The 27,600-nt window shown below is 47.4% G+C and overlaps 1 protein-coding gene across 1 annotated transcript in view; it reads right to left on the reverse strand.

Annotated features, from left to right (window-relative positions):
- FAM155B (family with sequence similarity 155 member B) overlaps positions 1-27,260 on the reverse strand; it is a 329,423-nt gene extending 302,163 nt beyond the window's left edge. The window contains exon 1 of the mRNA XM_029607278.1: positions 26,142-27,260. Within this exon, the coding sequence (XP_029463138.1) occupies positions 26,142-26,828 (687 nt within the window). The 5' untranslated portion in view covers positions 26,829-27,260. The remainder of the gene's footprint in view (positions 1-26,141) is intronic.
- Between the last annotated feature and the right edge of the window lie 340 nt (positions 27,261-27,600).

Below are 27,600 nucleotides of genomic sequence, written 5' to 3' on the forward strand. Positions count from 1 at the left end.
CTGAGCTACTTCAGTCCTTACCACAACCTCTCATTCCTGTTTTGATACACACACACACACACACACACACACACACACAGTATTATCAAAATCTGGTATAAGTGGGAGTTTTGGTGGGGGGAGGGGATAGGTACGAAAAACATTCATTCATTTCCCAAACAAACATCTTTTGAGTTTTTGAACACTAACTACCCACAGTGATCTTAGAGCTTCAGTACAGTCCCTTTCAGCAACAGAATACTCTGAGCACTTACCTAATACAAAGACCTATTCTTACCAGCCACAACTACCTCAAGATTAAGGTCTCTCAAACCCCTGTCTTTTTATTTATCTGTATTGCAAAACAGTTATACCAACTGCAATTGTCTTCAAAGATAAGACTATGCATACATTTAGTTGAATTGAGTGAGGGCAGTTTTAGACAACATACCTACAGTATGTGAGTAAATAATTATTTATCCATATAAATGGCTTTTAAAATTGCCTTCCCCAAAATTATGCTCTCTCAGGTATCAGCCCAGGAGCAGAGCATACTGGGTATCTCACAGGATGATGCTCTCTCGGGTATCAGCCCAGGAGCAGAGGATGTACGCGAGTATACTGTGTATCTCACAGGATGATGGTCTCTCAGGTATCAGCCCAGGAGCAGAGGATGTACGCGAGTATATTGTGTATCTCACAGGATGATGCTCTCTCGGGTATCAGCCCAGGAGCAGAGGATGTACGCGAGTATACTGTGTATCTCACAGGATGATGCTCTCTCAGGTATCAGCCCAGGAGCAGAGGATGTACGTGAGTATACTGTGTATCTCACAGGATGATGGTCTCTCGGGTATCAGCCCAGGAGCAGAGGATGTACGCGAGTATACTGTGTATCTCACAGGATGATGGTCTCTCAGGTATCAGCCCAGGAGCAGAGGATGTACGCGAGTATACTGTGTATCTCACAGGATGATGCTCTCTCGGGTATCAGCCCAGGAGCAGAGGATGTACGCGAGTATACTGTGTATCTCACAGGATGATGCTCTCTCGGGTATCAGCCCAGGAGCAGAGGATGTTCGCGAGTATACTGTGTATCTCACAGGATGATGGTCTCTCAGGTATCAGCCCAGGAGCAGAGGATGTACGCGAGTATACTGTGTATCTCACAGGATGATGCTCTCTCGGGTATCAGCCCAGGAGCAGAGGATGTACGCGAGTATACTGTGTATCTCACAGGATGATGCTCTCTCGGGTATCAGCCCAGGAGCAGAGGATGTTCGCGAGTATACTGTGTATCTCACAGGATGATGGTCTCTCAGGTATCAGCCCAGGAGCAGAGGATGTACGCGAGTATACTGTGTATCTCACAGGATGATGCTCTCTCGGGTATCAGCCCAGGAGCAGAGGATGTACGCGAGTATACTGTGTATCTCACAGGATGATGGTCTCTCAGGTATCAGCCCAGGAGCAGAGGATGTACGCGAGTATACTGTGTATCTCACAGGATGATGCTCTCTCGGGTATCAGCCCAGGAGCAGAGGATGTACGCGAGTATACTGGGTATATCACAGGATGATGCTCTCTCAGATATAACCCTCAGTACAGGATGTACGCAAGTATGTGCTAGGGAGAGCACTGCACTCTGCTGAAAAAAAAAAATTATAATCAGTCCCATCTTTGTGGATTGCAAAGCTGAAGTCCACCCATGAGCGAATGTTTGCTTATGCTGCCCCTATGCTATGGCACAGTCTGCCAATTAAGGGAAATTAGAGATATAAAGGAATTTAGAAAAGGACTAGACTATTTTTTTAAAAAGCTTTTAACTTGAAGATTGATAGCTATAATGCTCATAACATTTAAAGTACCCATGTCCTTTACATGTTTTTCATTGTTGGTTGATATTCTATTTACAATGTGTGTGTTCAGTTGTGAATGTTTTACATTTTAATTCACCTTGGACAAATACCTAGAGATAAGGAATATAAGTCTCGTATAAATAAAAGTTTAATATCACAGGATGATGTGCCCTCTGGTATAACTGTACACTGCTACATGTGTCTAATATCACTTTAGGAATAAATAGTAGGTACTAGTGGTATAACCCCAGATGTAGGGTTTGTACATTGGGAATGTTTTGTGTAGCACAGGCTGATACTGCCTCTGATATAACCCTACGTGTAGAGAACGCACAGTGTTTATACTGAATGTAGCACAGAATGCCATCGCCTCCGGTTTAACCTCAGATGTAAGGGATGCACAGTGTCTATATTATGTGTGGCAGAGAATAATGCTGTCTCTGGGGTAACGCCAGATGTAGAGGATGTACTGCGAGTATACTGTGTATGGTGCTAGATGTTTTCCCAGGTGTAGAGGGAATTAAAGTGGGCATGACTATGGTGTCTAGCCTGGTGTTAGCAGTCTGTGTGATTTCTGTTTCATCTGTTATGCAAGGTCTGAGGCTGAAGGCATCTCACTTCCATTTCCTCCCTCTGCAGAGGTTCTCTGGTATATAGCTCTGTTAGAAAAATCCACCTTTCATTTTGCACTATGTAAATACTCGCCGAGGAGGCATCACACCTCCTCCTCTGTCTCAGCAGAATGTATGTAACCCAGACATTGTACCAGTGGATTCGCAGATAGAGCGAGCTGATTGGTCACTCATCGCTGCAGGATCAGGGTTAGTGCACCTCACTATCACCACTATCCTTCAGTACTAACAAGCAAGACACAGGCACTCTTTTAGGGTGGCAGTCTGGGGTTATAGAGGCTTCACTTTCCCAAACTTTCATTAGTCAATTAATAAAGGAAAGCAAATTTCTCTGTGTTCAATGTGTCTGACGTTTAAGGGTTTGGAAAAGCTGAAGAGAGTATAAAGGATGCAAGCAGTGCTTCTGAAAGCCTGAAGCACGCTCTATCTGGAATACAGCAACTGCATGTGTGATCACAAGGAGGGCTGCTGGGCCACTCTAGTGCACTTGCTTTGGCACAGTCCCCAGTACTATCAAGGTAAGCGAGCAGTCATTTTCCAGCTTGCTTGCCAGAATGCTGTCTGGGCAACTATCTAGACATCTCAACTGGAGCAGCATCCAGCATCTCTCGAGCCCTCTCTGAGTGACAGTCAGAAGCCCTGTTCAAGTCACTGGCTAGGAATCAGGAGTCCTGGTCTGGGCCACTCTCTGGGCTCTGTTTGGAGTGAACCAGACATAACGGGCTGCATTTTCATAGCAGCCCAGCCACCTAACAACCAAATGTGAACTGGACAGAGTCAACATTTGAAAATCAAGCTGTACTGAGCAACCAGGAGCAGCAGTCTCATTTCACTGGTCAGAACGTGGGCACTCCAGAAAGTAGGTGGGGGTGGAGGGGAAAAGATAGCAGAATGAGGAGCCGTGGCCAGAAAAGGGGTGGGGGCGATAGTGTGCAGCCGGCCGCATCACGGCGGTGCATTTTCGCCCGCCTAGGTCACATCCGCATCGCACACTATCGCCCCCGCAGCGCCACTGCAAAAAGTGTCATTTCCGGCGCTATTGCCGGTGATAATGTGTAGAATATTATCGCCCGCAGCGGTACCGGCATAACATTTGTTTCCCCCCCCCCCCCCACCCCCACCCGCTCAAACCCTGCCCCTTCCCTAATTTAAATATTTAAAGTCGCGATGCGGTCATTATCGTGTGCGATAACGGCCCATCGTGATTTGAAAAAATGGCCCCCCTAAGTTAGCCGGCCATCTTTCAGCAGCCATGGTTGGCTTGAATGTAATTGGCTACATTTTCAGCAAATATCCTGCCGCAATCAGGCTTTACGGACTCCCTTTTCTCCCGGAAGCTTTCCTGCTGTAGAGATAGGGAGAGGCATTTGGAAAGAGTTTGTGGTGCTTGCAAGGCCCTCTCTGAAGTGCCACGAGGATGTTTTAATCCTGCGCCAGCCCCGTCCTGTCCCTTTTTCCTGCAGGAGAGGAATGGCTGATTTGCCCCCACACGGCATCCTACTTCAGCTCCTTTCACCTCCTCCTTGGGCTGGAATGGGTGAAGCTGACTGACTGGGAGGACATTAAGGCCACTTGGTCAGGTCTGGGTTACGTTTTGTTTTGTTTTTTTATTTCTACTTCGCACTGTCTTGTTCTCTGCATTTGGTTGACTTGTTACACATACGGGGCTTCCTGCTTGAAGTGATTGTTGATACATATTTGTGTATTTTCCTTGACATTATTCACATGGATATATTTGAAATGCACAATATTTATTTATAAAAAGCTTCTTTTGTACCGCCACTATGGAACAGCCATTCTGAGCGGACACACAAAGACCCGAAAGTTCTTTGTATCCATCCCATCCACTGTGTGACGCTCAGGACAGCACAGATATTACAGGACATTTTGTGGGATAGATCGGTGCTGGGAGGAATCCTCTTATTCTGCAGGTTTATACTGAGTGCACGCACAAACACATATGCAGAAAAATATGGACATGCATGAACACAAACATACAAAGTTACAGATAGATATATCCTCTCTCCCCTTCCCTCCTTAAGTACACCTTCCCTCTTAGTTTGTATATAACCCTGTGTTATATAACCCACTGTATCTTTCCACTGTATATTACCATTAGACCAACAGTTGACCTGACCTCCTCTGCCCTTCCAATTGATCGAATTATGTCCTAGCTAGTCAACCCCTACAGCTATACCTCTTTATCTTAATCTAATTCTGATTCCTTCTACTTCCAAGTTATTTCCCCCTGTTTATTGTAACTTTGCCTCTACTTCTGTGTTTACCTGAGTTCCATGTAAACAGATTTTTATTTATTTATTTAACATTTTTCTATACCGAACTTCATGACAAGCTTCATATCAGGCCGGTTTACATCAAACTTAGGGAATAACTGAACATAACCGTATAACAGGAAGGCCGAAGCGCAGATACAGATAACAGGGCGAATGAACTTGGGGGCTAGAGTAGCCAGGAAGTAAAGGACAGAAATAACTGGAGATTGAGAACTTATGAATATACAGTGGCTGGGTCGGTCATTTAGTCTATTGGGCTAAGTGAAGGAATTGATGCAATGTTAGGCTTGAGGGAAGGCTTGGATGAAGAGCCAAGTCTTGAGTTTTTTTCAGAATGTAATCAGGCAGGGTTCCAGTCTTAGATGTGATATTTTATATGAATGTCGGTATAGAAAACTTTTACATAAATAAACAAACAAACGTGCACACCCACATATACAGATGTAAAAAGATGTGTGTAGCACAGGATGCTGCTGCCTCTGGAGTATCACCAGATGTAAATGAATGCAAACATTAAAATGGAAAATAATTTACGTTGTTCTATGAAACTCTTTAAATGGTCTGGCAAAAGAAAAATAAAAACTTCATCCTGCTTTGAAATTAAGCATTTACAAGGAAATCTTAATACAAATTTGTATCCCAAAGCAGTAACATAAGTAAATGAAATAATACATATATCCAGTCTTGTGTTGCCCTTACTGTTTAGTAGTATTAAAAGTAAAATTCTCCCTTCATTTCTATTCTCCCACATCCCTCTCAAGTTTGACCTGTAAAGTGATTGGTTTAAGGATAAACCTGGAAAATGGAATTTTAGTTACAGCTTCTATTATATCGATTTAGTTTTCTTAAACCAATATTTTGGCATATGTTTTTCTTGTTTAAATTGAATTTACATGATGTTAATTTTCAAAAATGATAAACTATTAAAAAAAAAAAAGGAAAATAAGACTTTTTTTTTTTTTTTTTAAAGATATGTTAGCAATAGAAGGAAGTGCAAACATGGCATTATGAGACTCAGAGGTGAAGGGGAGGAATATGTAGAGGCTGATGAGCAAAAACCCAAAATTGCTTAACAAATATTTCTATTTGGTGTTCACTCTGGAAGGGCCTGGAGCCAGGACCATATAAACAAATATAAGACTGGAAGTGAGGTAAACCTCAATCTATTTTCAGAACAGTGTGTTCATGAGGAGCTAACTAAACTTAAAGTAGATTAGGTGATGGGATACATCCGAGGGTATTGAGGGAACCTAGAGAAGTCCTGGCAGCTCCGCTGGTGACCTTTTCAGTGCTTCCTTAGTCGGGAGTAGCTCCAGAGGACTGGGGAGGGGTGGATGTGGTTCCTGTTCATCAAAGTGGAAGTAAGGAGGAGGCTGGGAGCCACAGACCGGTCAGTCAGACCTCTGTGGGGAGCAAACTAATGGAATCGCTGCTAAAACAGAGGACAGTGCAGTTTCTGGAATTCAGTGGCTTGCAAGATCCGAGGCTGCATGGTTTTACTAGAGGTAAGTCTTGTCAGATGAATCTGATCAATTTCTTTGATTGGGTGACCAGAGAGGTGGATCAAGGAAGAGCGCTAGAATAGGGTACTTGGATTTCAGCAAGGCTTTTGACACGGTTCTGCACAGAGGATTTATAAATGAATCGTGAACTCTTGATATGGATCCTAGAGTAACTAAGTGGCGACAAAAGGTAGCGGTAAATGGAGTTTAGTCTGAGAAGGAGGGGTGCTACTAACCTTATGCCTTAAGGATCAGTCCTGCGGCCATTTTTGTTTTTCAACATTTTCATAAGCAACATGGACCATCAGGAAAGGTTTGTCTTTTCGCCGATGATACCATAATCTGTAATAGGGTGAACAGCCAGGAAGATGTGGAAAACATGAGGAGGGATCTAGCAAAGCTTGAGGAATGGTCTAGAGACTGGAAGATAAGATTTAATGCTGAAAAAAAAAATGCAGAGTAAAGCATTTAGGGTACAAAACCTCAAGGGAAAGGTACAGTATTGGAGATTAAATTCTTCTAAGAAGAGCAGGATCTGGGTGTGATTGGCCACTTTAAGATCATCAGATACAAACAGGTGGATAAAGCAACAGTAAAAGCCAGAAAGATGCTTGGCTGCACAGGAAGAGCAATGGTCAACAGAAAAAGGGAGGCAATATATTGCCCCTGTGTAGGTCCCTGGTGAGACCTTGCTTGCAATACTGTGTACAATTCTGGAGACCGCACCTTCAAAAGGAAATAAGCAGGATGAAGTCTGTCCAGAGGGAGGCTACTAAAATGGTCAGTGGTCTTCATCCTAAAGCATATTAATTTATTTATTATTTTTTATATACCGACAAATCACATCGGTTTACATTCAGGTACTGTAGGTATTTCCCTATCCCCAGAGGGGCTTACAATCTAAGTTTTGTACCTGAGGCAATAGAGGGTAAAGTGACTTGTAGCCCACTGCTCTAACCACTAGGCTATTCCTCCTCCAAACATGTATACTCTAGAGGAAAGGTGAGATAGGGGAGCTGTGATAGAGACATTCAAATATCTCAAAGGCTTCCATGAATAGGAGATGAGCCTCTTTCAACGGAAAGAAGACGCTAGAACAGGGATCCTTCAACCCAATTCTTGAGACACACCTAACCAGTTAGATTTTCAGCATATCCACAGTGAATATTTATCAGAGAGATTTCCATACAGTAAAGGCACTGTATGCAAATCTCTGTCATGTAAATACATTGAAACGTGATTGGCCAAGCATGTCCCAAGGACTAGGTTGAGAACCACTGCTCTAAAACAAAGGACATGGGTGAAAGGGGGCAGACTCAGAGTAATCTTACGATATATTTCTTTATAGAAAGAGTAGTGGATGCCTGGAACAGCCTCCCAGTTGGCAGACAAAAATGGTATTTGAATTCATGAAAGCATGGGAGTGATGGGATTTGTAAGGGCTACATAAATTGGATGGATAGGCAGACTAGACAGGCCATATAGTCTTTTTCTGCTGTTATGCTTCTATAGATATTATGATTGAGATGGATGAAAGTGAATGACTGACATGTGGTTTTAACATTCTTTAGTGAGTGGTATTTACTGCAATAATTATGTTTTATATTTTGGTAAGCTGTACTAAAATGTGTAATAAACATTTGAAAATATATGGGTATTCGCCCGTTTTTGTTTTCCATATTTATACAAATAGGGAGTTCTCTCTCGAGATAATTTTCATTACCAGTTTATATATATACTAGCCGTTAAGCCCGTAACAACGGGCTACATTTAAAAAAATTTTTTGGTCCATTTGCTTTCCACTCCCTCCCCCTCATCTCCCCTTCACTCTCTCCCCTCCCCTTCACTCTCTCCTCCCCCCACCTCCCTCTCTCTCTCCTCCCTCTCACCTCCCCCCACCTCCCCCTCCCTCCCTCTCTCTCTCTTCTCCCCACCTCCCTCTCCCCACCTCCCCCTCCCTCCCTCTCTCTCTCTTCTCCCCACCTCCCTCTCACCACCTCCCTCTCACCACCTCCCTCTCACCACCTCCCTCTCTCTCACCCACAACCGGCAGACAGGGGCGTGTCCCTCCCTCGCGCGCGTCGCCGGAGCTACTGCTCCTCCCGCTCCTGCTCGCCGCCGCTCCTAAGGAGCCAGCGCCATTTGATGTGCGCGCATGCGCGGTAGAGCTGCTCTCTACTGCACATTTGCGGCTCGTCGGTCCAGGCTCCCTTATAGGTATGATCCCAAATATGTGTATGACTGTGTGTCTGTATATATGTGTATCTGTAAATATTTGTACATTTATTTGTATGGTTTGCATGTGCCTATACTGTAGCTGCACATATCTGCATATGTGTGTGTGCTCTTATAGGTTTGTTCAAGTTCTTGGAGGAGAAGTCCATAAATTGCTAGTAGTCAAGTTGACTTAGGGAATAACCACTGCTATTATTGGCATTAATAGCATGGGGTCTATCTAATGTTTGGATACTTGCCAGGTACTTGCACTTGGAGACAGAATGCTGGGCCTCAATCTGAGCCAGTATGGCAATTTATGTTCATGTGTGTCTGCGTACGTATCCGAACAGCCATGTGTATGTCTCTTTGTATATCTGTGCATGAATCTGAATGGCTATGTATGTGTGCTTCCGTGTGGGTGTATATATATATATATATATATATATATATATATATATATATATACACACACACACACACACACACGTGTCTCTCTCCGTACCTATCTCTGTATATATGTCTGCATGTGTGTACGTCTGTGTATGCATGTCTCTGTATCTATGTACATGTGCATATCTCGGTATGTGTATCGGTCTGCATGAACAGTATGTACATCTATATCTGTGTATGTATACTTGTCTATGTACGTGTATGTCCCTTTCTCTATGATATACACACACACACACACTACATATACATACACAGACACACATTTACATATAAAGGCACGCACAAACCCCCCCACACACACATACAAGTCAGCTAATTCTTGTTTGGGCGCGGTGTAATCTATGGCCTTGGTTCCTAATCTGTAGATTTGAACTTACTTGTAGGTCACAAAATAAAAAGTCCTGTTGTGGCTCCTGATCTGGCAAAATAAAAGATACCAAAATAGTTTAAAGAGAAAAGTAGAAACCGGCAGCATTACACCTTTTAATGACTTCAGATTTTAATGGGTGCTGTACGTATACTGTAACAGAAAGTGGATCTTTAACACATTAACTTGGGTCTAGGTAGGAGGTAAGACCTGAGCAATGGGGAAGGTCCTGTTCAGTACTGCACTTGCAAGGGTCATTGCATAACCTGAAGTCTAAAGGCCCTTTTTACCCACAGACTTGATGTGCCTAAATCTGTTTTCAAAATTCACCACTGTGCATCTATCTAGCACCATACAGAAAGTTACAACACATACTTACCTCATTACTGTAAAAGTTTCACCCACTCCCCAGCGCATATTTAACCTCTTTCCTGTAAAGTTTCACCCGCTCCCCAGCGCTTATTTGCCTCTTTCCTGTAAAGTTTCACCCGCTCCCCAGTGCTTATTTGCCTCTTTCCTGTAAAGTTTCACCCACTCCCCAGCGCATATTTAACCTCTTTCCTGTAAAGTTTCACCCGCTCCCCAGTGCATATTTGCCTCTTTCCTGTAAAGTTACACCCGCTCCCCAGCGCTTATTTGCCTCTTTCCTGTAAAGTTTCACCCACTCCCCAGCGCATATTTAACCTCTTTCCTGTAAAGTTTCACCCGCTCCCCAGTGCATATTTGCCTCTTTCCTGTAAAGTTACACCCGCTCCCCAGCGCTTATTTGCCTCTTTCCTGTAAAGTTTCACCCGCTCCCCAGCGCTTATTTAACCTCTTTCCTGTAAAGTTACACCCGCTCCCCAGCGCTTATTTGCCTCTTTCCTGTAAAGTTTCACCCGCTCCCCAGTGCATATTTGCCTCTTTCCTGTAAAGTTTCACCCGCTCCCCAGTGCATATTTGCCTCTTTCCTGTAAAGTTTCACCCGCTCCCCAGCGCATATTTAACCTCTTTCCTGTAAAGTTTCACCCGCTCCCCAGCGCTTATTTGCCTCTTTCCTGTAAAGTTTCACCCGCTCCCCAGCGCATATTTAACCTCTTTCCTGTAAAGTTACACCTGCTCCCCAGCGCATATTTGCCTCTTTCCTGTAAAGTTACACCCACTCCCCAGCGCATATTTAACCTCTTTCACCCGCTCCCCAGCGCTTATTTGCCTCTTTCCTGTAAAGTTTCACCCGCTCCCCAGTGCATATTTGCCTCTTTCCTGTAAAGTTTCACCCGCTCCCCAGTGCATATTTGCCTCTTTCCTGTAAAGTTTCACCCGCTCCCCAGCGCATATTTAACCTCTTTCCTGTAAAGTTTCACCCGCTCCCCAGCGCTTATTTGCCTCTTTCCTGTAAAGTTTCACCCGCTCCCCAGCGCATATTTAACCTCTTTCCTGTAAAGTTACACCTGCTCCCCAGCGCATATTTGCCTCTTTCCTGTAAAGTTACACCCATTCCCCAGCGCATATTTAACCTCTTTCACCCGCTCCCCAGTGCATATTTGCCTCTTTCCTGTAAAGTTACACCTGCTCCCAGTGTATAATTAAGCACATACTTTCAAAATCTGAAAATATACGTGGAAGACATGCCTCTGCCCGAACTCCCCTCCCAGAATGCCTCTTTGCAGTGCACATAAAAATACCAGGGAAATCACTTTTGAATATATAATTACATGCAGAACTCCCCAGGCTATTTTTTAAAGGCATAAAAGCAGGATTTATGAGTGGAAGTCCTTCTGAAAATTACTTCTTGTATGTGGTTTCTAGAAATGTGCCTGCCTCCCTGCTCTGCTCCAGTATGGAGCCAGGAGCCACTCACTGGGTCTGGGCCCAGCACACAAGATATCCCCACATTTTAAAAACAAGGTCTTTGCTTAAAGCATAGATTAGGCATAAGACAAGAACTTGTCCACCAAAAATTCGTATAGGCATAAAGATGCAAAACAAATAAAAAGAAAAAGCAGTGTGGGATTTTTGTGCAATCGTTGAGGCTGGCTCAAAGACTGCAGAGGGCTCTGGGGTCCTCAATAAATGCTACTTTTCCCCCTCAGACGCTGGATGGACATTTTGGGGGCATATGCTGGCATCCTCAAGGGGGCCAGGTTGCCTAGGGCACTGTGGGTTTGGTAGCTCTTGTGTATTCTGCAGGGTTAAAAAAGAATCTTACCTATCTTAGGAAAAGATGCTAAGGCAAAGTTCCTACAAAAATTCTCTCCAGTCTGCCTTGAACTTTCACCCCATGCTAACCAACACTCAGAGGCAGCTGGTGTCTGCCTCTCTGGCTGTGGCATGAGATCTCTGCTCCTATCATATTACAATTTATCTAAACAGTCTAGGAAAGGGGCCAGTCCAGGTAGTTAGAACAAACTGCCATACTGGGTCAGACCAAGGGCTAGCATTCTGTTTCCAACAGTGGCCAATCCAGGCCGTAAGAACCTGGCAAGTACCCAAACATTAAACAGATCCCATGCTACTGATGCCAGTAATAGCAGTGGCTATTCTCTAAGTCATCTTGTTTAATTAGTAGGTAATGGACTTCTCCTCCAAGAACTTATCCAATCCTTTTTTAAACCCAGCTACACTAACTGCACTAACCACATCCTCTGGCAACAAATTCCAGAGTTTAATTGTGCATTGAGTGAAAAAAGAACTTTCTCCTATTAGTTTCTATGTCCAATAACATAACTGCAACTGTTAAAAAATCCTTTTTCAAACTAGAAATGCTAAAGAAACTCAAACCACTGCTATTCGATTCTGATTTCAGATCAGTAGTCCAAGCATTGATATTATCCGGCCTCGATTACTGCAATTCACTCTATCTAGGTCTACCAGCCTCGACTATCCGTCCCCTTCAACTCATCCAGAATTCTGCTGCTCGTCTACTATACAATATACCTCGCAAAGACCACATCACTCCAACACTTCAATTCTGCACTGGCTACCAATTTCATTCCCTATTAAATACAAAATTCTCACCATAATACACAACTTAATTTATAACCCCTCAGCAATCTGGCTTTGCTCCATGCTAAGACTCTATAAACCAGCTCGCCAATTACACTCAATGAACAAATGTATACTTGAAATATCTACAATAAAGACGGCAAGATTAGACCTGACTCACAAGCACGCTTTTTCAGCTGCCAGTCCGGTTTTATGAACTCCTTACCTGAAGACATCCGTCTCATGCCTAATATCAAGGATTTAAAAAAAGCTTTAAAAACCTACTTTTGCACAATCGCTTACAACATCACATAGCCTATCTTTAATGTCCTTTTCTAGTATAGTTATTGATTTGGTTATTTTAAGTTTAATTTAACTATACTATCTTAATTTAACTATACTATTTTAACCTACATGATCTACTTATTACTTGATGTCTCCTATGTATACTTTATTTTAATTGATTATCTGTCTCCTATTTATTGTATTAAAACATTTTATGTATGTTTTTACTGTAAACCACATAGATCAATTACTTAATTGTATTAGTTATATATAAGAACTTTTAAATAAATAAATAAAATAAATAAATGTGTTACATACTAACTTCATGGAGTGCCCCCTAGTCCTATTAACTGAAAGAGTAAATAACCAATTCACATTTACCCATTCTAGACTTCTCATGATTTTAAAGACCTCTATCATATCCCCCCTCAGCAGTCTCTTCTCCAAGCTGAAAAGTCCTAACCTCTAGCTTTCCTCATAGGGGAATCGTTCCATCCCCTTTATCATTTTGGTCATTCTTCTCTGTACCTTCTCCATTGCAACTATATCTTTTTTGAGTTGCAACGACCAGAATTGTACACAGTACTCAAGGTGCAGTCTCACCATGGAGCAATACAGAGGCATTATGACTTTTTCCGTTTTATTCACCATTCCCTTTCTAATAATTCCTAACATTGTTTGCTTTTTTGACTGCTGCAGCACACTGAACCGACGATTTCAATGTGTTATCCACTATGATGCCTAGATCTCTTTCTTGGGTTGTAGCACCTAATATGGAACCTAACATTGTGTAACTATAGCATGGGTTATTTTTCCCTATATGCATCACCATGCACTTATCTACATTAAATTTCATCTGCCATTTCGATGCCCAATTTTCCAGCCTCACAAGCTCCTCCTGCAATTTATCACAATCCACTTGTGATTAAACTACTCTGAATAATTTTGTATCATCTGCAGATATGATTATCTCACTTGTCATATTGCTTTCCAGCTCATTTATAAATATGACTAGGTTACAATTGTTGATAATATGTTCAATGATGGTTTGTTTTTTTTAATTAATATTGGATTTGAATATTTTATGAATATTTTGTTTTAATTTTTGATGTATCTTATTGTTTTAAAATGTAAGCCGGTATGATACCTTTTGAATACCAGTATATAAATGGAAATAAATAAATATTGAAAAGCACAGATCCCAGTACAGATCCCTGAGGCACTCCACTGCCCTCCCCCACCACTGAGAAAATTTTCCATTTAATCCTTCTCCTACACAAGCACCTGGCAGATCCCATAAACTAGATCTAATTCCTGTTACTTCCAGGTATAGCAGTAGCTTTCTTTAGATTATCTGGCTAATAATCTGTTATGGATTTTTCCTCCAGGAACTTGGTCAAACCTCTCTTATTTATTTATTTCTGTGTTTCGCTCATGCCTTTTCATTGATAGCTGAAGGCCATTAGGTTAAGAGGTACTGTGGGTCTTTCCCGCTCCACAGTCCAAGGAGTCATTAACTAGAGGTTTTCTCCCATTCTGTATTTATGGGAAAAAACACAGTCAAGTTTGTGACTTGCCCGAGACCACAAGGAGCGGCAGTGGGATTTGAATCCTGGCTTTCTTGGTGCTCAGCCTTGCTATGCTCATCTTCTTGACCACATCCTCTGGCAACAGATTCCACAGCTTGATAGTGCACTGAGTGACAAAGTACTTTCTGTGATGTTTTATCTGCTGGTTTCATGGAGGGTCCCCTTGTTTTAGTATTATTTAAAAGGGTAAATAACCGTCCTTTATTTACCCATCCCTCCCCACTCATGATTTTATAAACTTCTATCATGGTCCCCTCTCAGCCGTCTCTTTTCCAAGCTGAAGAGCCCGAGCTGTGTAACCTCTCATCACATAGGAATGTCCTATCCCCTCTCTCATTTCTGTCACCCTCCTCTGCACCTTTTCTAGTTTATTGTGTGTGGTTTTTTTTTAGATGGGGTGATCAAACTTGCACACAATACTTAAGGGATGGTTGTGCCATGGCTCGATACAGAGGCAGTATGATAATTGCTGCTTTATTCTCCATTCCTTTTCAGATCATTCCCAACATTGTTTGCTTTTTTGATCACTGCCACTGCACACTGAGCCAAGGATCTCATCGAATTATCCACAAGGACTCCAAGGTCCTTTTCCTGGGTGGTGACTCCCAATCCAGAACCCAGCATTGTGCACCTGTAGTTGGGATGATTTTTCCCTCTGTGCAGCACTTAAAAATGTTATCTGCCATTCAGTTGTCCAGTCTCTCAGTCTTGCAAATTCCTTCTGCAGTTCCTCACAATCCAATGTTGTTTTTTTTTAACAATTTTGAATTGTGTGTTATCTGCAAATGTGATCACCTCACTCGTCATTCCCTTTTCCAGATCATTTATGAATATATTACACAGCACAGGTCCCATTAACAGTCCCTGTGGTACTCCATTAATGATCTTAGCATTTGGAAAACTGAACATTTAGTGCTACTCTCTATTTCTAGCCTTTAAACCAGTTATGAATCCACAACAGAACGCTGCCTCCTATCCCTTGACTTTGTAATTTCCTCTCTCATGGGGGGATTATCAAACGCCTTCCGAAAACTCAAATACACTCATCGGCTCACCTTTATCCACACCTTCAAAACATTCGAGAAGATTGCTAAGGCAAGGCTTCCCTTTCCCCATCCAGCACTCTCTTAGTCAGTCTGTCCTGAAGCGCAGGCGATGTTTTAGAGATCGGCCGGGTTTATTTCGTTAGTCCACCTTCACGGCATCCCTCTTCTCCTGCTGTCTTTGGACCAGTTCATTATTTTGGGATGGGGGAATGCTGCGTTTCTTTCCCTTCCTCTGCTAAGTCTCCCGCCCTCCTGCGTTGCCCTCCCTCTTTCCTGCAATACCATTAGCTGCTGCAAAGGAGAAACTCACTCTCTCTCTCTCTCTAATATTACCCTGAGCCTTATTCCAAAAGCACTTCACCCTCACCCCCAATTCTGTCAGGATGTAAATGATTTACTGAATAAGGCCCGATGTGTTTCCTTGAAGTTGCCCGCTTCTACCTGGAGCCCTACTGCACTGCTCTTTGGGGGTACAGTGCTAGGCATGAGGCAGCAGGGCCAGACTCCCCGCATCTCTGGCTCCAATCACCAAGCGTGTATTTATTTAGTGGACAAAGTCACGAACAGGGATGGAAACGGTTTTCACAGATTCTTTATAGCTCTCTCTTAATCTTGGAGATCTGTGATCTAATTTTTTTTTTCTTTTGACCTTTTTGTTCTCCTGGTCTGCTGCTTACTCCCCCAATGGACCCGGCTCCAGGCTGCTTCCCCCTACCCAGTGAGAGAAGGCTGGGTAATCAGGTTTTTCCCAGCCCTGGTCATGAACCACTAAACATGTAGCCCCCCCCCCCCCAACACTCTAAGCCTTGAGGTGCTGAGGACACTGGGAGCTTCCTGGAGGAAGCAATGGATGCTGGGGCACAGGTGAGCACACTTCTTAGCACAGAAGGATGCATGGAAAGGATTCATTTTCAGTGCATTGGTCAGAAATAATAATGGACTTAATCAGTGTCCTGGGGATTCATTAGGCACAGCTCTTCTTGCATATCCTAAACCTGCTTACCTTTGAAGGTTACTCCTAGAAAGCATCTATTCTGGTGCCTCTGGAAGGGAAAGGAACGTGCAGATTTAACTGTCACCGTACTCAGAGTCGTCCCCCTTGATTCACAAGTTGGGTAAGGTGTACATTCTTTGGGGGGGGGGGGGGGGGCGTTCTCTGGGTGTCTGAATCAGCCGGCACAGACCACGCCGCTCTCCCCTATACATGTGCTTTGTATATTGCACAAAGGAGTGCACAAAGAGAGGAGAGTGTGGGGGCTGAAAGGGCTCGCTCGGAGCTGTTAGTACAAGGAGGGTCAGCAAGTGAGAAGAGATTTAAACTCATGAAAAGGAAAGAGAGGTCTTTACACACACAAAGGCTCCTGAATCACATAAACAGACACATATTTAGAGAGGTTTGGCCCCTGCCACTCTCTCTCATGCTAGAGGAATGATGTTTGGACCGCCACAGGGGACATCTGATTAGCCATCATTTCTTATACCGATATTCCGCTTTGTGACCTTTCAGGTACCACAGGGTAGGAGTTTCCCAAGCCCTGAGGTTTATTCCTAGGCACACTTCTGAGGTCAGGGCCTCTCTGTCCCACTACTCATGGCTTCAGCTGGCCAGATCCCCAGAGCAGGACTCGCCAAACCATCCCTGGTGACCTCACTGCTAGCAGGGCTTTTAGGCTATTCACAAAGAATAGCCTAAAAGAAGAGAGACGCGTGCAGGTACAAATCTGTCTTCTGCATACTCATTGTGGGGCGCGGAGAGTCCATGAGATTATGGGCGATGTGTGCTGACCAGGTATCTGCACCCAAGGTTAGGATGGAATCTCTTGCTTCTGGAACGCACTCGAATGAGGAGAAGTGCTTCCTTCAGTCATCTTTGTACAGTGTAAAACCTTTCACCGGAGAAAAACAGAAAGCAATCTGTAGTCCAGGAACTTTTGAGATCACATGGATCCCTTCCTTAGAAGTCAGATACGGCTACAAAATGTCACAAAAGATCCAACCTAACTATTTCAATGTAGAACAATGTAGAAACCAAGAGATACTATAGTGAACAACAACAACAACTGGACAGCAAAAACGGAATGAACTCTACAAAACTTTCAGAAGCAATAGCAGCGCTAGCCGGGTGTCAGCGAGCCAGGCATGGGGTCTCACAAATGACCACCACTAGACTCCTCAATCATTCACCCCAAATAATATTCTGGGGTTTTTTTTTATTTTTTTTCTGTATATAAAAATGATGGCAAAAAAGTATCAAAGCGGCCAGTGAGCAACCAAACGGACAAAAATGCTGAGTTAATGAGAAAGTGCAAGTCTCTCCTAAGAGCAATCACAAACTGTTCAGAGTCCCCGCGTGAAACCCACAGTCCCGAAACGATGACCCGGTATTAGCGAATGTGTTCATCCCACGTCATGAACTCACAAAGTCAGAAAAGGATACATCCGGACCTTAAACATTTCCAGATAAGCGTGGACAGTTTTACTTTTGCCATCATTTTTATATGCAGAAAAAAAAAACCCACAGAATATTATTTGGGGTGAATGATTGAGAAAAGTCTGGTGGTGGTCATTTGTGAGACCCCATGCCTGGCTCGCTGACACCCGGATAGCGCTGCTATTGCTCCTGAAAGTTTTGTGGAGTTCATTCCGTTTTTGGTGTCGAGTTGTTCACTACAGTATCTCAGTCTCTTTTGGTTTCTACAAAATATAAGCACCATAGCCTGTAGACTCCAGTTTCTATGGGATCAACAGGACTACTTGAATTACTTCCCTTCTGCAACACAGTAACTGAGAGCAGATAAAGATCAAAAGGCCCATCTAGTCTACCCAACAGCAATTTTATGCACATTTACCCCCGAGTAGATTAAATTCCCACCTGTCGTGTCCCATTTAGAGCTGGAGCTGCTGCTCCAAGCAGATTACCCCATGCTTTCTAAGAAACACAATGTAACCGCATCACTGCTGCCCCGGACTGCAAATGCTGCTTGTGCCAGTAAGGATCCTGTGTTTATCCCATGCCTTTTTAAAGTCTGCCACTGTGCTCGTCATCACTATTCCTGAATCTCCCCCTCTTGGAGCTTCATATTGTAACCCCCTAAGTTTCACAGCTTCCTTTCCCTTGAAAAAGCTTGGCTTCCTGTGCATTAAAAGGCCTGTGAAGCAACACAAAACCGTAACCACCCTAAGAAAGGTAGTTTGAAGAGATCAGATTTTGATCTTGTCTTCTGTCAGTCAAAGTGACCAAAGGAACCTCAAAAGGTGAATAAGTTTCTCAATCAGTAAGAGATTGACAGGTACGGCAAGAACTAGTCCTGGGCCAAACTGCTCTTCTGCAAACAAGGTCCTAGTTCCTGTAAATGCAACTCAAAAGTTCTCATGGCCTGTGTGTATTGAAAGTGCTTGGCTCTACACTCCTCCCTCCTGCAAGTTTCAGCAGATAAGCTGTGTAGCAGCAGTCAAAAAGTCAAAACAGAATGCTAGGAATTCTTTGGAAAGGAATGGAGAATGAAACAGAGAGCCTGCTAATGCCTCTGTACAGATCCATGGGGAGACTGCACAGAGTACTGTGCGCAGTTCTGATCACCTCAGCTCAAAACAAGGTAGAGTGGAATCAGAAAAGGTAGAGAGAAGGGCGACACTAATGGTTAAAAGGGATGGAACGAGTCTCTTATGAAGAAAGGCTGAACAGGTTACAGCTCTTCAGCTTGGCGAAGGGAAGATAGAGAGGGGATATGACGGGAGGGGGGGGGGTTGACAAGTAAATAGGGGACACTTATTTACCCTAATAGTACTAGAACTATGAGGTAGCAGATTTAAAACAAACTAGACAAAGTATTTTTTTCACTCAATGCAAAAATGAAGCTGTGGAATTTGTTTGCAGCACAGTGAGGTTTGAAAAGGGTTTGGACAGGTTCCTGGATGAAAACATCCATGAACGGTTGTTAAACCAGGTGATTCCAGGAACACCCCCCCCCCCCCCCACACACACACACACACACACACACACACTCTTATTCTGGGGATATTGGAACTACTCTTTAGGACTGACCACTGTCAGAGGCAGGATGCGGGGCTTGGTGGAGCTTTGGCCTGACCCAGTAGGGCACTCCTAATGTTCCGAATACAATAAAAAGGGGCCTGCATTTCCACATATTCAAGCAGACTAAGATGGCAACCACAATACTTTGCTGGAAGTCCTGGAAATCCATGTCATAAAATCAATTGCAGATCCCTGTAACAAAGCTATACTATAGCACTAATCCAGGGCAGCAGGAGAGTCCCAGAACAACTCGGATGGAACCAAGAGGAGTCTCGTTTCCTGTCTCACAAGTGCTGACATCTTGTCCCAACACCACCAGAAGCCCCTGTCTCTTGGGGCCTAGCCCACCACAAAATGAAGAACATCACTTTTGCAGAGGGTTCCCCTCCACTTCTTTATTTTGTAATGAGTTGTTACTTGGTAGGATGAAGGCACTAGACGACCAGCAAACCGAACCACCAAGGCGTGGAGGTATACAGGACCAAACCTCTTATAATCTCTCACTCTGCGATCTTCCACTACAGAAACCTCGTTGTGAAAGGGATGTAGCAATAAGGGTCAACTAACTTAATACAGCTGTGTCTAACTACTGAGAGTTATCTTCTCGTCTCCTCAGGTCTGTGAGGAAACAGCACGATTACACTGGGTTTCAACATCGTAGAAACCGCTGGCCATGAGGTCATCTTCTCTTCATGAGGTCAGTGAAACCCAGTGTAATTAAAGTTGTCTCTTCGCTGAGCTAATGGAGAGGATAACCTCATACCCAGCTGTTTCTGCACTATTTAAATCCAACGTAACCGCCCTGTTTCTTCACGGACCCCTCGGAGACCGAATACCTCTCAGAAGCTTGTCACAGATTTATAAGTTAAGTCCAATAAAAACATCTCACCTATGTCTTGTCTGCTGACCACATATCCAAGTGGACTAACAGGCAACCACAACACTTTTACTGAAATAAGGAGAGGAAGATAAAAGCTCTCCAAGTTAAATTCTCCACCGCCCCCTTACTTCTAGGGCACACTGAAGAGGCTGCATGAAGACCCCTTCTGCTCACAGACACATCCAGTCGGTGCATGGATAGACTTGATCATTGCTCACAAAAGTCATAAGCATGCTCTAGTCCCACACTGTCATCTGTAATCTCTGCTCGACTCACACACATGGAAGTCATTTCTGGATTTATGCCCCACAGTCATTTGGGATAGCAGTAATTTTCATGAAACCCTATGATCTGGAATGACAACAAACTATAGGAATCAACAAGACTGAGATTAAGCTTCAAATTCCAGTCTCTGCTGTACACTCTGTCCCACCAGAGGCAGGGGTGTCTGTGTATCAAGGGGATACAAGATGGGGTTTGTTTGTGCGTGTGTGCGCTGTATGCTGGGTATAGAGGGTAACCTGTATGTGAGAATGTATACAGATGGGTGCTGTAGAGTGCTGGGTGGTCTGTATGTACAGTATGTGTATTTGTGCTGCACATTAGGGGAGGTGCACAGTATGTTGTGTTGGATTGTGTGTATGCAGGGGAAGATGCAGTTTTTAATGTCTGTGTGGGTACATGCATGCGCTGGGAAGCTGTCGGGTTTACTGTGTGAATATGCATGTGTGCGCTGGAGGGGATGCAGGGACTGATATCTCTGCGTGCGTGTGTACGCGCACACACACACTGGGGGAGATGCAGGGCTTGACTGGTGTGTGTGCTGGGTGAAGATGCAGGGTTTGGTGTCTGCGTCTGTATGCCCTGGGGGAGATGCAGGCTTTGAGTGGTGCATATGGGCTAGGGGAAGATTCAGAGTTTGATTGTGTGTGTGTGTGTGTGCTAGAGGGGGGAGCTGCAGGGTTTGGTGCGTGTGTATCTGAACGCCCTGGGGGGAGCTGCAGGGTTTGATGCATGTGCGCTGGAAATGCAGGGTTTGCTGTGTGTGAGTGTGAGATTGAAGGAGTGCAGGATTTTGGTGTGTGGGGGTATGTATGTATTAGGGGAGGTACAATGCTTGGGGGGAGGTGCATGGTTTGGTTTGTGTGCTGGGTGAAGCTGCTGCTTTTTCTCTGAGTTTTGTGTGTACGATTGTTGAGAAGGGAGTACAAGATTTCTTGTGTGCAAGTTGGAAGGTGCATGGTTTGGTATGGGTCAGTGTGTTGGCAGGAGGTGTAGGCTTTAGTGTGTGTGCTTATGTGTATATTAGGGTTTACTTGTGTGTTAGGATTGGGGGAAGTGCAGGGTTTCCCGAGTGTGTGCGCACGTTCAGGGTTGTGTGAGGAGTAGGATTTTGTATGTGGGTGTTTGCTGGGGGGAGCTGCTGCTTTTTATGTGTGTCTGTTATTAGGAGGAGAGGGAGATGCAAAGTTTGCTGTGTGTGTGCTCATTAGGAGGTTCAGGATTTCCAGTCTATATGATGATGGGGGAGCATCAGGGTATCTTGTCTGTGTGTACACATTGTGGGGGGAACCTGCAATGTTTGGTTTCTGAATGCTAGAGGGAGAGGTACCCGCACATGCATACTGAGGAGTAGAGTTTGGGATGCATGTGTATATACCGAGAGCTGGTGCAGAGTTTGGGGCGTACGAGCGTGTACCGCGGGGAGGCGCAGAGTTTGGGGCGCACGAGCGTGTACCGCGGGGAGGCGCAGAGTTTGGGGCGCACGAGCGTGTACCGCGGGGAGGCGCAGAGTTTGGGGCGCACGAGCGTGTACCGCGGGGAGGCGCAGAGTTTGGGGCGTACGAGCGTGTACCGCGGGGAGGCGCAGAGTTTGGGGCGTACGAGCGTGTACCGCAGGGAGGCGCAGAGTTTGGGGCGTACGAGCGTGTACCGCGGGGAGGCGCAGAGTTTGGGGCGTACGAGCGTGTACCGCGGGGAGGCGCAGAGTTTGGGGTGTACGAGCGTGTACCGCGGGGAGGTGCAGAGTTTGGGGTGTACGAGCGTGTACCGCGGGGACGTGCAGAGTTTGGGGTGTACGAGCGTGTACCGCGGGGACGTGCAGAGTTTAGAATAAATGAGTATAATTATTTATATTCTGCTTTTCGGCATTTCAAAGGGAACAGCAAAGTGGATTACATTCAGGTACTGGAGGTATTGCCCTATCCCCACATCGGTTACAATCTAAGTTTGTACCTGAGGCAAGGGAGTGTTAAGTGACTAGCCCAACTTCACAAGGAGTGACAGTGGGATTTGAACCAAGGACAGGCGTCGAGTTTGGGACATATGAGTGTATAGGGGGGGGGGGGGAGTGCAGAGTTTGGGACGTATGAATGTATAGCGGGGAGGAGTGCAGAGTTTGGGACATATGCGTGTATAGCGGAGGGAGGTGCAGAGTTTGGGACGTATGCGTGTATAGCGGAGGGAGGTGCAGAGTTTGGGACGTATGCGTGTATAGCGGAGGGAGGTGCAGAGTTTGGGACGTATGAATGTATAGCGGGAAGGAGTGCAGAGTTTGGGACGTATGCGTGTATAGCGGAGGGAGGTGCAGAGTTTGGGACGTATGCGTGTATAGCGGAGGGAGGTGCAGAGTTTGGGACGTATGCGTGTATAGCGGAGGGAGGTGCAGAGTTTGGGACGTATGCGTGTATAGCGGAGGGAGGTGCAGAGTTTGGGACGTATGCGTGTATAGCGGAGGGAGGTGCAGAGTTTGGGACGTATGCGTGTATAGCGGAGGGAGATGCAGAGTTTGGGACATATGCGTGTATAGCGGAGGGAGGTGCAGGGTTTGGGACATATGCGTGTATAGCGGGGAGGAGTGCAGAGTTTGGGACGTATGCGTGTATAGCGGAGGGAGGTGCAGAGTTTGGGACGAATACGTGTATAGCGGAGGGAGGTGCAGCGTTTGGGACGTATGCGTGTATAGCGGAGGGAGGTGCAGAGTTTGGGACGTATGCGTGTATAGCGGAGGGAGGTGCAGAGTTTGGGATGTATGCGTGTATAGCGGAGAGAGGTGCAGAGTTTGGGACGTATGAATGTATAGCGGGGAGGAGTGCAGAGTTTGGGATGTATGAGTGTATAGCGGAGGGAGGTGCAGAGTTTGGGACGTATGCGTGAATAGCGGAGAGAGGTGCAGAGTTTGGGACGTATGAATGTATAGCGGGGAGGAGTGCAGAGTTTGGGACGTATGCGTGTATAGCGGAGGGAGGTGCAGAGTTTGGGACGTATGCGTGTATAGCGGAGGGAGGTGCAGAGTTTGGGACGTATGAATGTATAGCGGGGAGGAGTGCAGAGTTTGGGACGTATGCGTGTATAGCGGAGGGAGGTGCAGAGTTTGGGACGTATGCGTGTATAGCGGGGGCAGGTGCAGAGTTTGGGGAGTACGAGCATATACCAGGGGCGAGCGCAGCGTTTGGGACGTACAAGTGTATAGCAGGGGGAGAGCGCAGAGTTTGGGACAGGCGAGCGTATAGCAGGGGGGGGGTGGAGTGCAGAGTTTGGGATGTATGAGTGTAAAGCAAGGGGAGCACAGAGTTTGGGGGCGAGCGTAGAGTTTGGGATGTAAGTGCGTATAGCGGGGGGCAAGTGCAGAGTTTGGGACGTGCGAGCGTATAGCGGGGGGGGGTGCAGAGTTTGGGACGTGCGAGTGTATAGCAGGGGGAAGTGCAAAGTTTGGGTATGTGTGTGTATACCAAGGTGAAGGGCAGAGTTTGCGATGAATGAGCTTATATCGGGGGGGGGGGGGGGGGAGGTGTAAAGATTTGGATGTATGAGTGTATACTGGGAGGAAGTGCAGAGTTTGGGACGTACGAGTTTATAGCAGGGGAAGGTGCAGAGTTTGAGACCTACAAGTGTATAGTGGGGGGCAGGTGCAAGTTTGGGACGTACGAGTGTATAGCAGGGGAGGTGCAGAGTTTGTTGCAAACTGGTGGAGGTGCATAAGTATACTGGGAGAAGGTGTAGAGTTTGGGGTGCACGAGTATAGCAGGGGGCAAGTGCAGAGTTTGGGACGTGCGAATGTATAGCGGAGGGAGGTGCAGAGTTTGGGACGTGCGAGTGTATAGCGGGGGGGAGGTGCAGAGTTCGGGAGGTGCGAGTGTATAGCGGGGGGAGGTGTAGAGTTTGGGACGTGCGAGTGTATAGCGGGGGGGGAGGTGCAGAGTTTGGGAGGTGCGAGTGTATAGCGGGGGGAGGTGCAGAGTTTGGGACGTGCGAGTGTATAGCGGGGGGGCAAGTGCAGAGTTCGGGACGTGCGAGTGTATAGCGGGGGGAGGTGCAGAGTTTGGGACGTGCGAGTGTATAGCGGGGGGGCAAGTGCAGAGTTTGGGACGTGCGAGTGTATAGCGGGGGGGAGGTGCAGAGTTTGGGAGGTGCAGAGTTTGGGACGTGCGAGTGTATAGCGGGGGAGCAAGTGCAGAGTTTGGGACGTGCGAGTGTATAGCGGGGGAGGCAAGTGCAGAGTTTGGGACGTGCGAGTGTATAGCGGGGGAGGCAAGTGCAGAGTTTGGGACGTGCGAGTGTATAGCGGGGGAGGCAAGTGCAGAGTTTGGGACGTGCGAGTGTATAGCGGGGGAGGCAAGTGCAGAGTTTGGGACGTGCGAGTGTATAGCGGGGGAGGCAAGTGCAGAGTTTGGGACGTGCGAGTGTATAGCGGGGGAGGTGCAGAGTTTGGGACGTGCGAGTGTATAGCGGGGGAGGTGCAGAGTTTGGGACGTGCGAGTGTATAGCGGGGGAGGTGCAGAGTTTGGGACGTGCGAGTGTATAGCTGGGGGGTGCAGAGTTTGGGACGTGCGAGTGTACAGCGGGGGAGGCAAGTGCAGAGTTTGGGACGTGCGAGTGTATAGCGGGGGAGGTGCAGAGTTTGGGACGTGCGAGTGTATAGCGGGGGGGCAAGTGCAGAGTTTGGGACGTGCGAGTGTATAGCGGGGGGAGGTGCAGAGTTTGGGAGGTGCAGAGTTTGGGACGTGCGAGTGTATAGCGGGGGGAGGTGCAGAGTTTGGGACGTGCGAGTGTATAGCGGGGGGGGGGAGGTGCAGAGTTTGGGACGTGCGAGTGTATAGCGGGGGAGAGGTGCAGAGTTTGGGAGGTGCAGAGTTTGGGACGTGCGAGTGTATAGCGGGGGGGTGCAGAGTTTGGGACGTGCGAGTGTATAGCGGGGGGGGCAAGTGCAGAGTTTGGGACATGTGAGTGTATAGCGGGGGGGGGGCAAGTGCAGAGTTTGGGACGTGCAAGAGTACAGAGGGGGAGGCAAGTGCAGAGTTTGGGACGTACGAGTGTATAGCGGGGGGGCAAGTGCAGAGTTTGGGACGTGCGAGTGTATAGAGGGGGAAGGTGCAGAGTTTGGGACGTGTGAGTGTATAGCGGGGGAAGGTGCAGAGTTTGGGACGTGTGAGTGTATAGCGGGGGGCAAGTGCAGAGTTTGGGATGTATACCGGGGGGGGGGGGAAGGAGTGTATATTGGGGGGGGGGGGGGAGTGCAATGTTTAGGACGTATGAGTGTATACCAGGGAGCAGCAGAGTTTGGGTGCGTGTGTGTATACTGAAGTGAAGTGCAGAGTTTGCGATGAATGAGCATATATCAGAGGGGGGGAGGTGTAAAGATTGGGATGTATGAGTGTATACTGGGAGGAGGTGCAGAGTTTGGGTGCAAACTGGGGGAGGTACAGAGTTTGGGGTGTGGGGGGGGGGGGCAGGGGAAAGCCCATTTTTTAGGGAAAGTTACAGACAGTTGGACTCAGTTACATAAAACATTGCATACCACATGTTTTACATGAAAAGGTGGTCAGGTCTAAAATATCATTAGTTTTTCTCTTCTTGCTTTGGAGGGGCAGATCAGAGGGGTCCTTGGAGATGTAGCCTTTACATTTGTGATGTCTCTTCTCAATAAGCTGTTACCCCTTTCCTCACCCCCATTCTGCCATAAGCCCCCCCCCCCCAAGCGGGACACCATTTGCTTTAGGATAACCTTCTCCCCCCCCCCCCCCCGGGCCAACCCCGCTCACCTTGCAGTCTCCCATGCAGGATCTGACGGAGTAGTCCTCGGCTTGCAGGTACTTGGCCAGCACAGAGTCGAACTCGTCGTATTTTTCCTGAGCGTGTTGGTCGAGGGTCTGGTAGGCCCGGACGCAGCTGCTGCAGCGCTCGCCCTCGGCGGGGCCCCAGTCCTGCCCCAGGCTGCAGTTCAGGCTCTCGGGGCTGGCCGTGCCCAGTAGCAGGTCCGCCATGGTGTAGCCGTCGCAGAAGGCCAGGCTCCAGTTGCCGAAGTGAGCCTGCAGGAAGCGTCTCTTGGAGGGCGAAGGGGGCGCCGGCGGGGCCTGCAGGCGGGCGCAGGCTGCGTCGAGTCGCGGAGGAGGCGGGGCCCCGCGGGGGGCGGACGCGGGGGCGGGGCAGAGCGGGGCGGGGGCGGCGGATTTGGTCAGATTGCTTGGAAAAGTGTCACAGCCGGGGCCCGGCTCCGGTCCCTGGCCCCGCGGGGCCTGCGAGGCGAAGGCCTGGGCCGGCTTGGCCCCCGCGCAAAGCCAGAGGTGGTCAGACAGCAGGACGGTGAAGAAGAGCAGCGCAGCCAGGGACAGTCGCCATTTCTGGGCCCTCTCCGAGTCGGCGCACGGCTTGTCGTGTTGCCCGGGGGCACAGCAGATCCTCAGCACGGCGTCGTCTTCCCGGCGGTACATCCAAGCCCCCCTGATCATATTTCAGGGGCTGGGGGGCGGCGGCGGCGACGAGCTCCCGCTCCACGGTGTCACCTGGGCATGACGGCGGGGGGCTCCGGCGGCGGCGCCCTGCCTCCCCCCGTCCCAGCCCCTGTCCGTGCCCGGCCCCGCGGAGCCCCCTAGCCGGCCCGAGCCATGCTGCGCGCGCGCCGAGGGGAGAGGAGGGAGAGACGCAGCGAGAGAGCGCGAGTGGAGGAGGCCGGCGGCGGTGCCGTCACGATCCGGGGCCCGCCATCCGCCCCGTTCCCCGAGCCGCTCTACTGCTTTCTCTTCCGTTTCTGGTGGGCGCCGCTTTTCCCGTTCCTCGTCATTCCGGAGCGGGGTCTCCTCCTTTCCATTCCCCTCCCTCCGGCTCCCCCCTCTCTCAAGCCGTCGCCATCTTCAGCCGCGCGGAGAACACCTTGAGAGGCAAACTCGCCGCGTGCCCGTCTCTGCGCGTGCCCGCCGGCGGGAGCGCGCGCCCCCGGCCCCGCCCCCCGCGGCCGCTCCAGCCCGGCGATTGGTTGGTCCCGAGGCGCCCCCCCTCCCTTCCTCTCGCCATTCACCACCTCTCGCTCGCTCGCTCTCTCTTCATTCATCCGCAGTCTGTGATTTCCCCCCCCCCCCACCACCACCACCACCACGGGATAATTACCCCCCCCCCTTCACTACTTCATGCCCTGCTCGCCCCCGGCCCCATTCACTGTCTCCGCTCCCGGCGCCGGCCCCTCACCTCTGCAGCAGCCTCCCCCCACCAAGTCTCAGGCTTCCG

This window comes from Rhinatrema bivittatum, chromosome 6 (genome assembly GCF_901001135.1).
Source record: "Rhinatrema bivittatum chromosome 6, aRhiBiv1.1, whole genome shotgun sequence".
NCBI lineage: Eukaryota > Metazoa > Chordata > Amphibia > Gymnophiona > Rhinatrematidae > Rhinatrema > Rhinatrema bivittatum.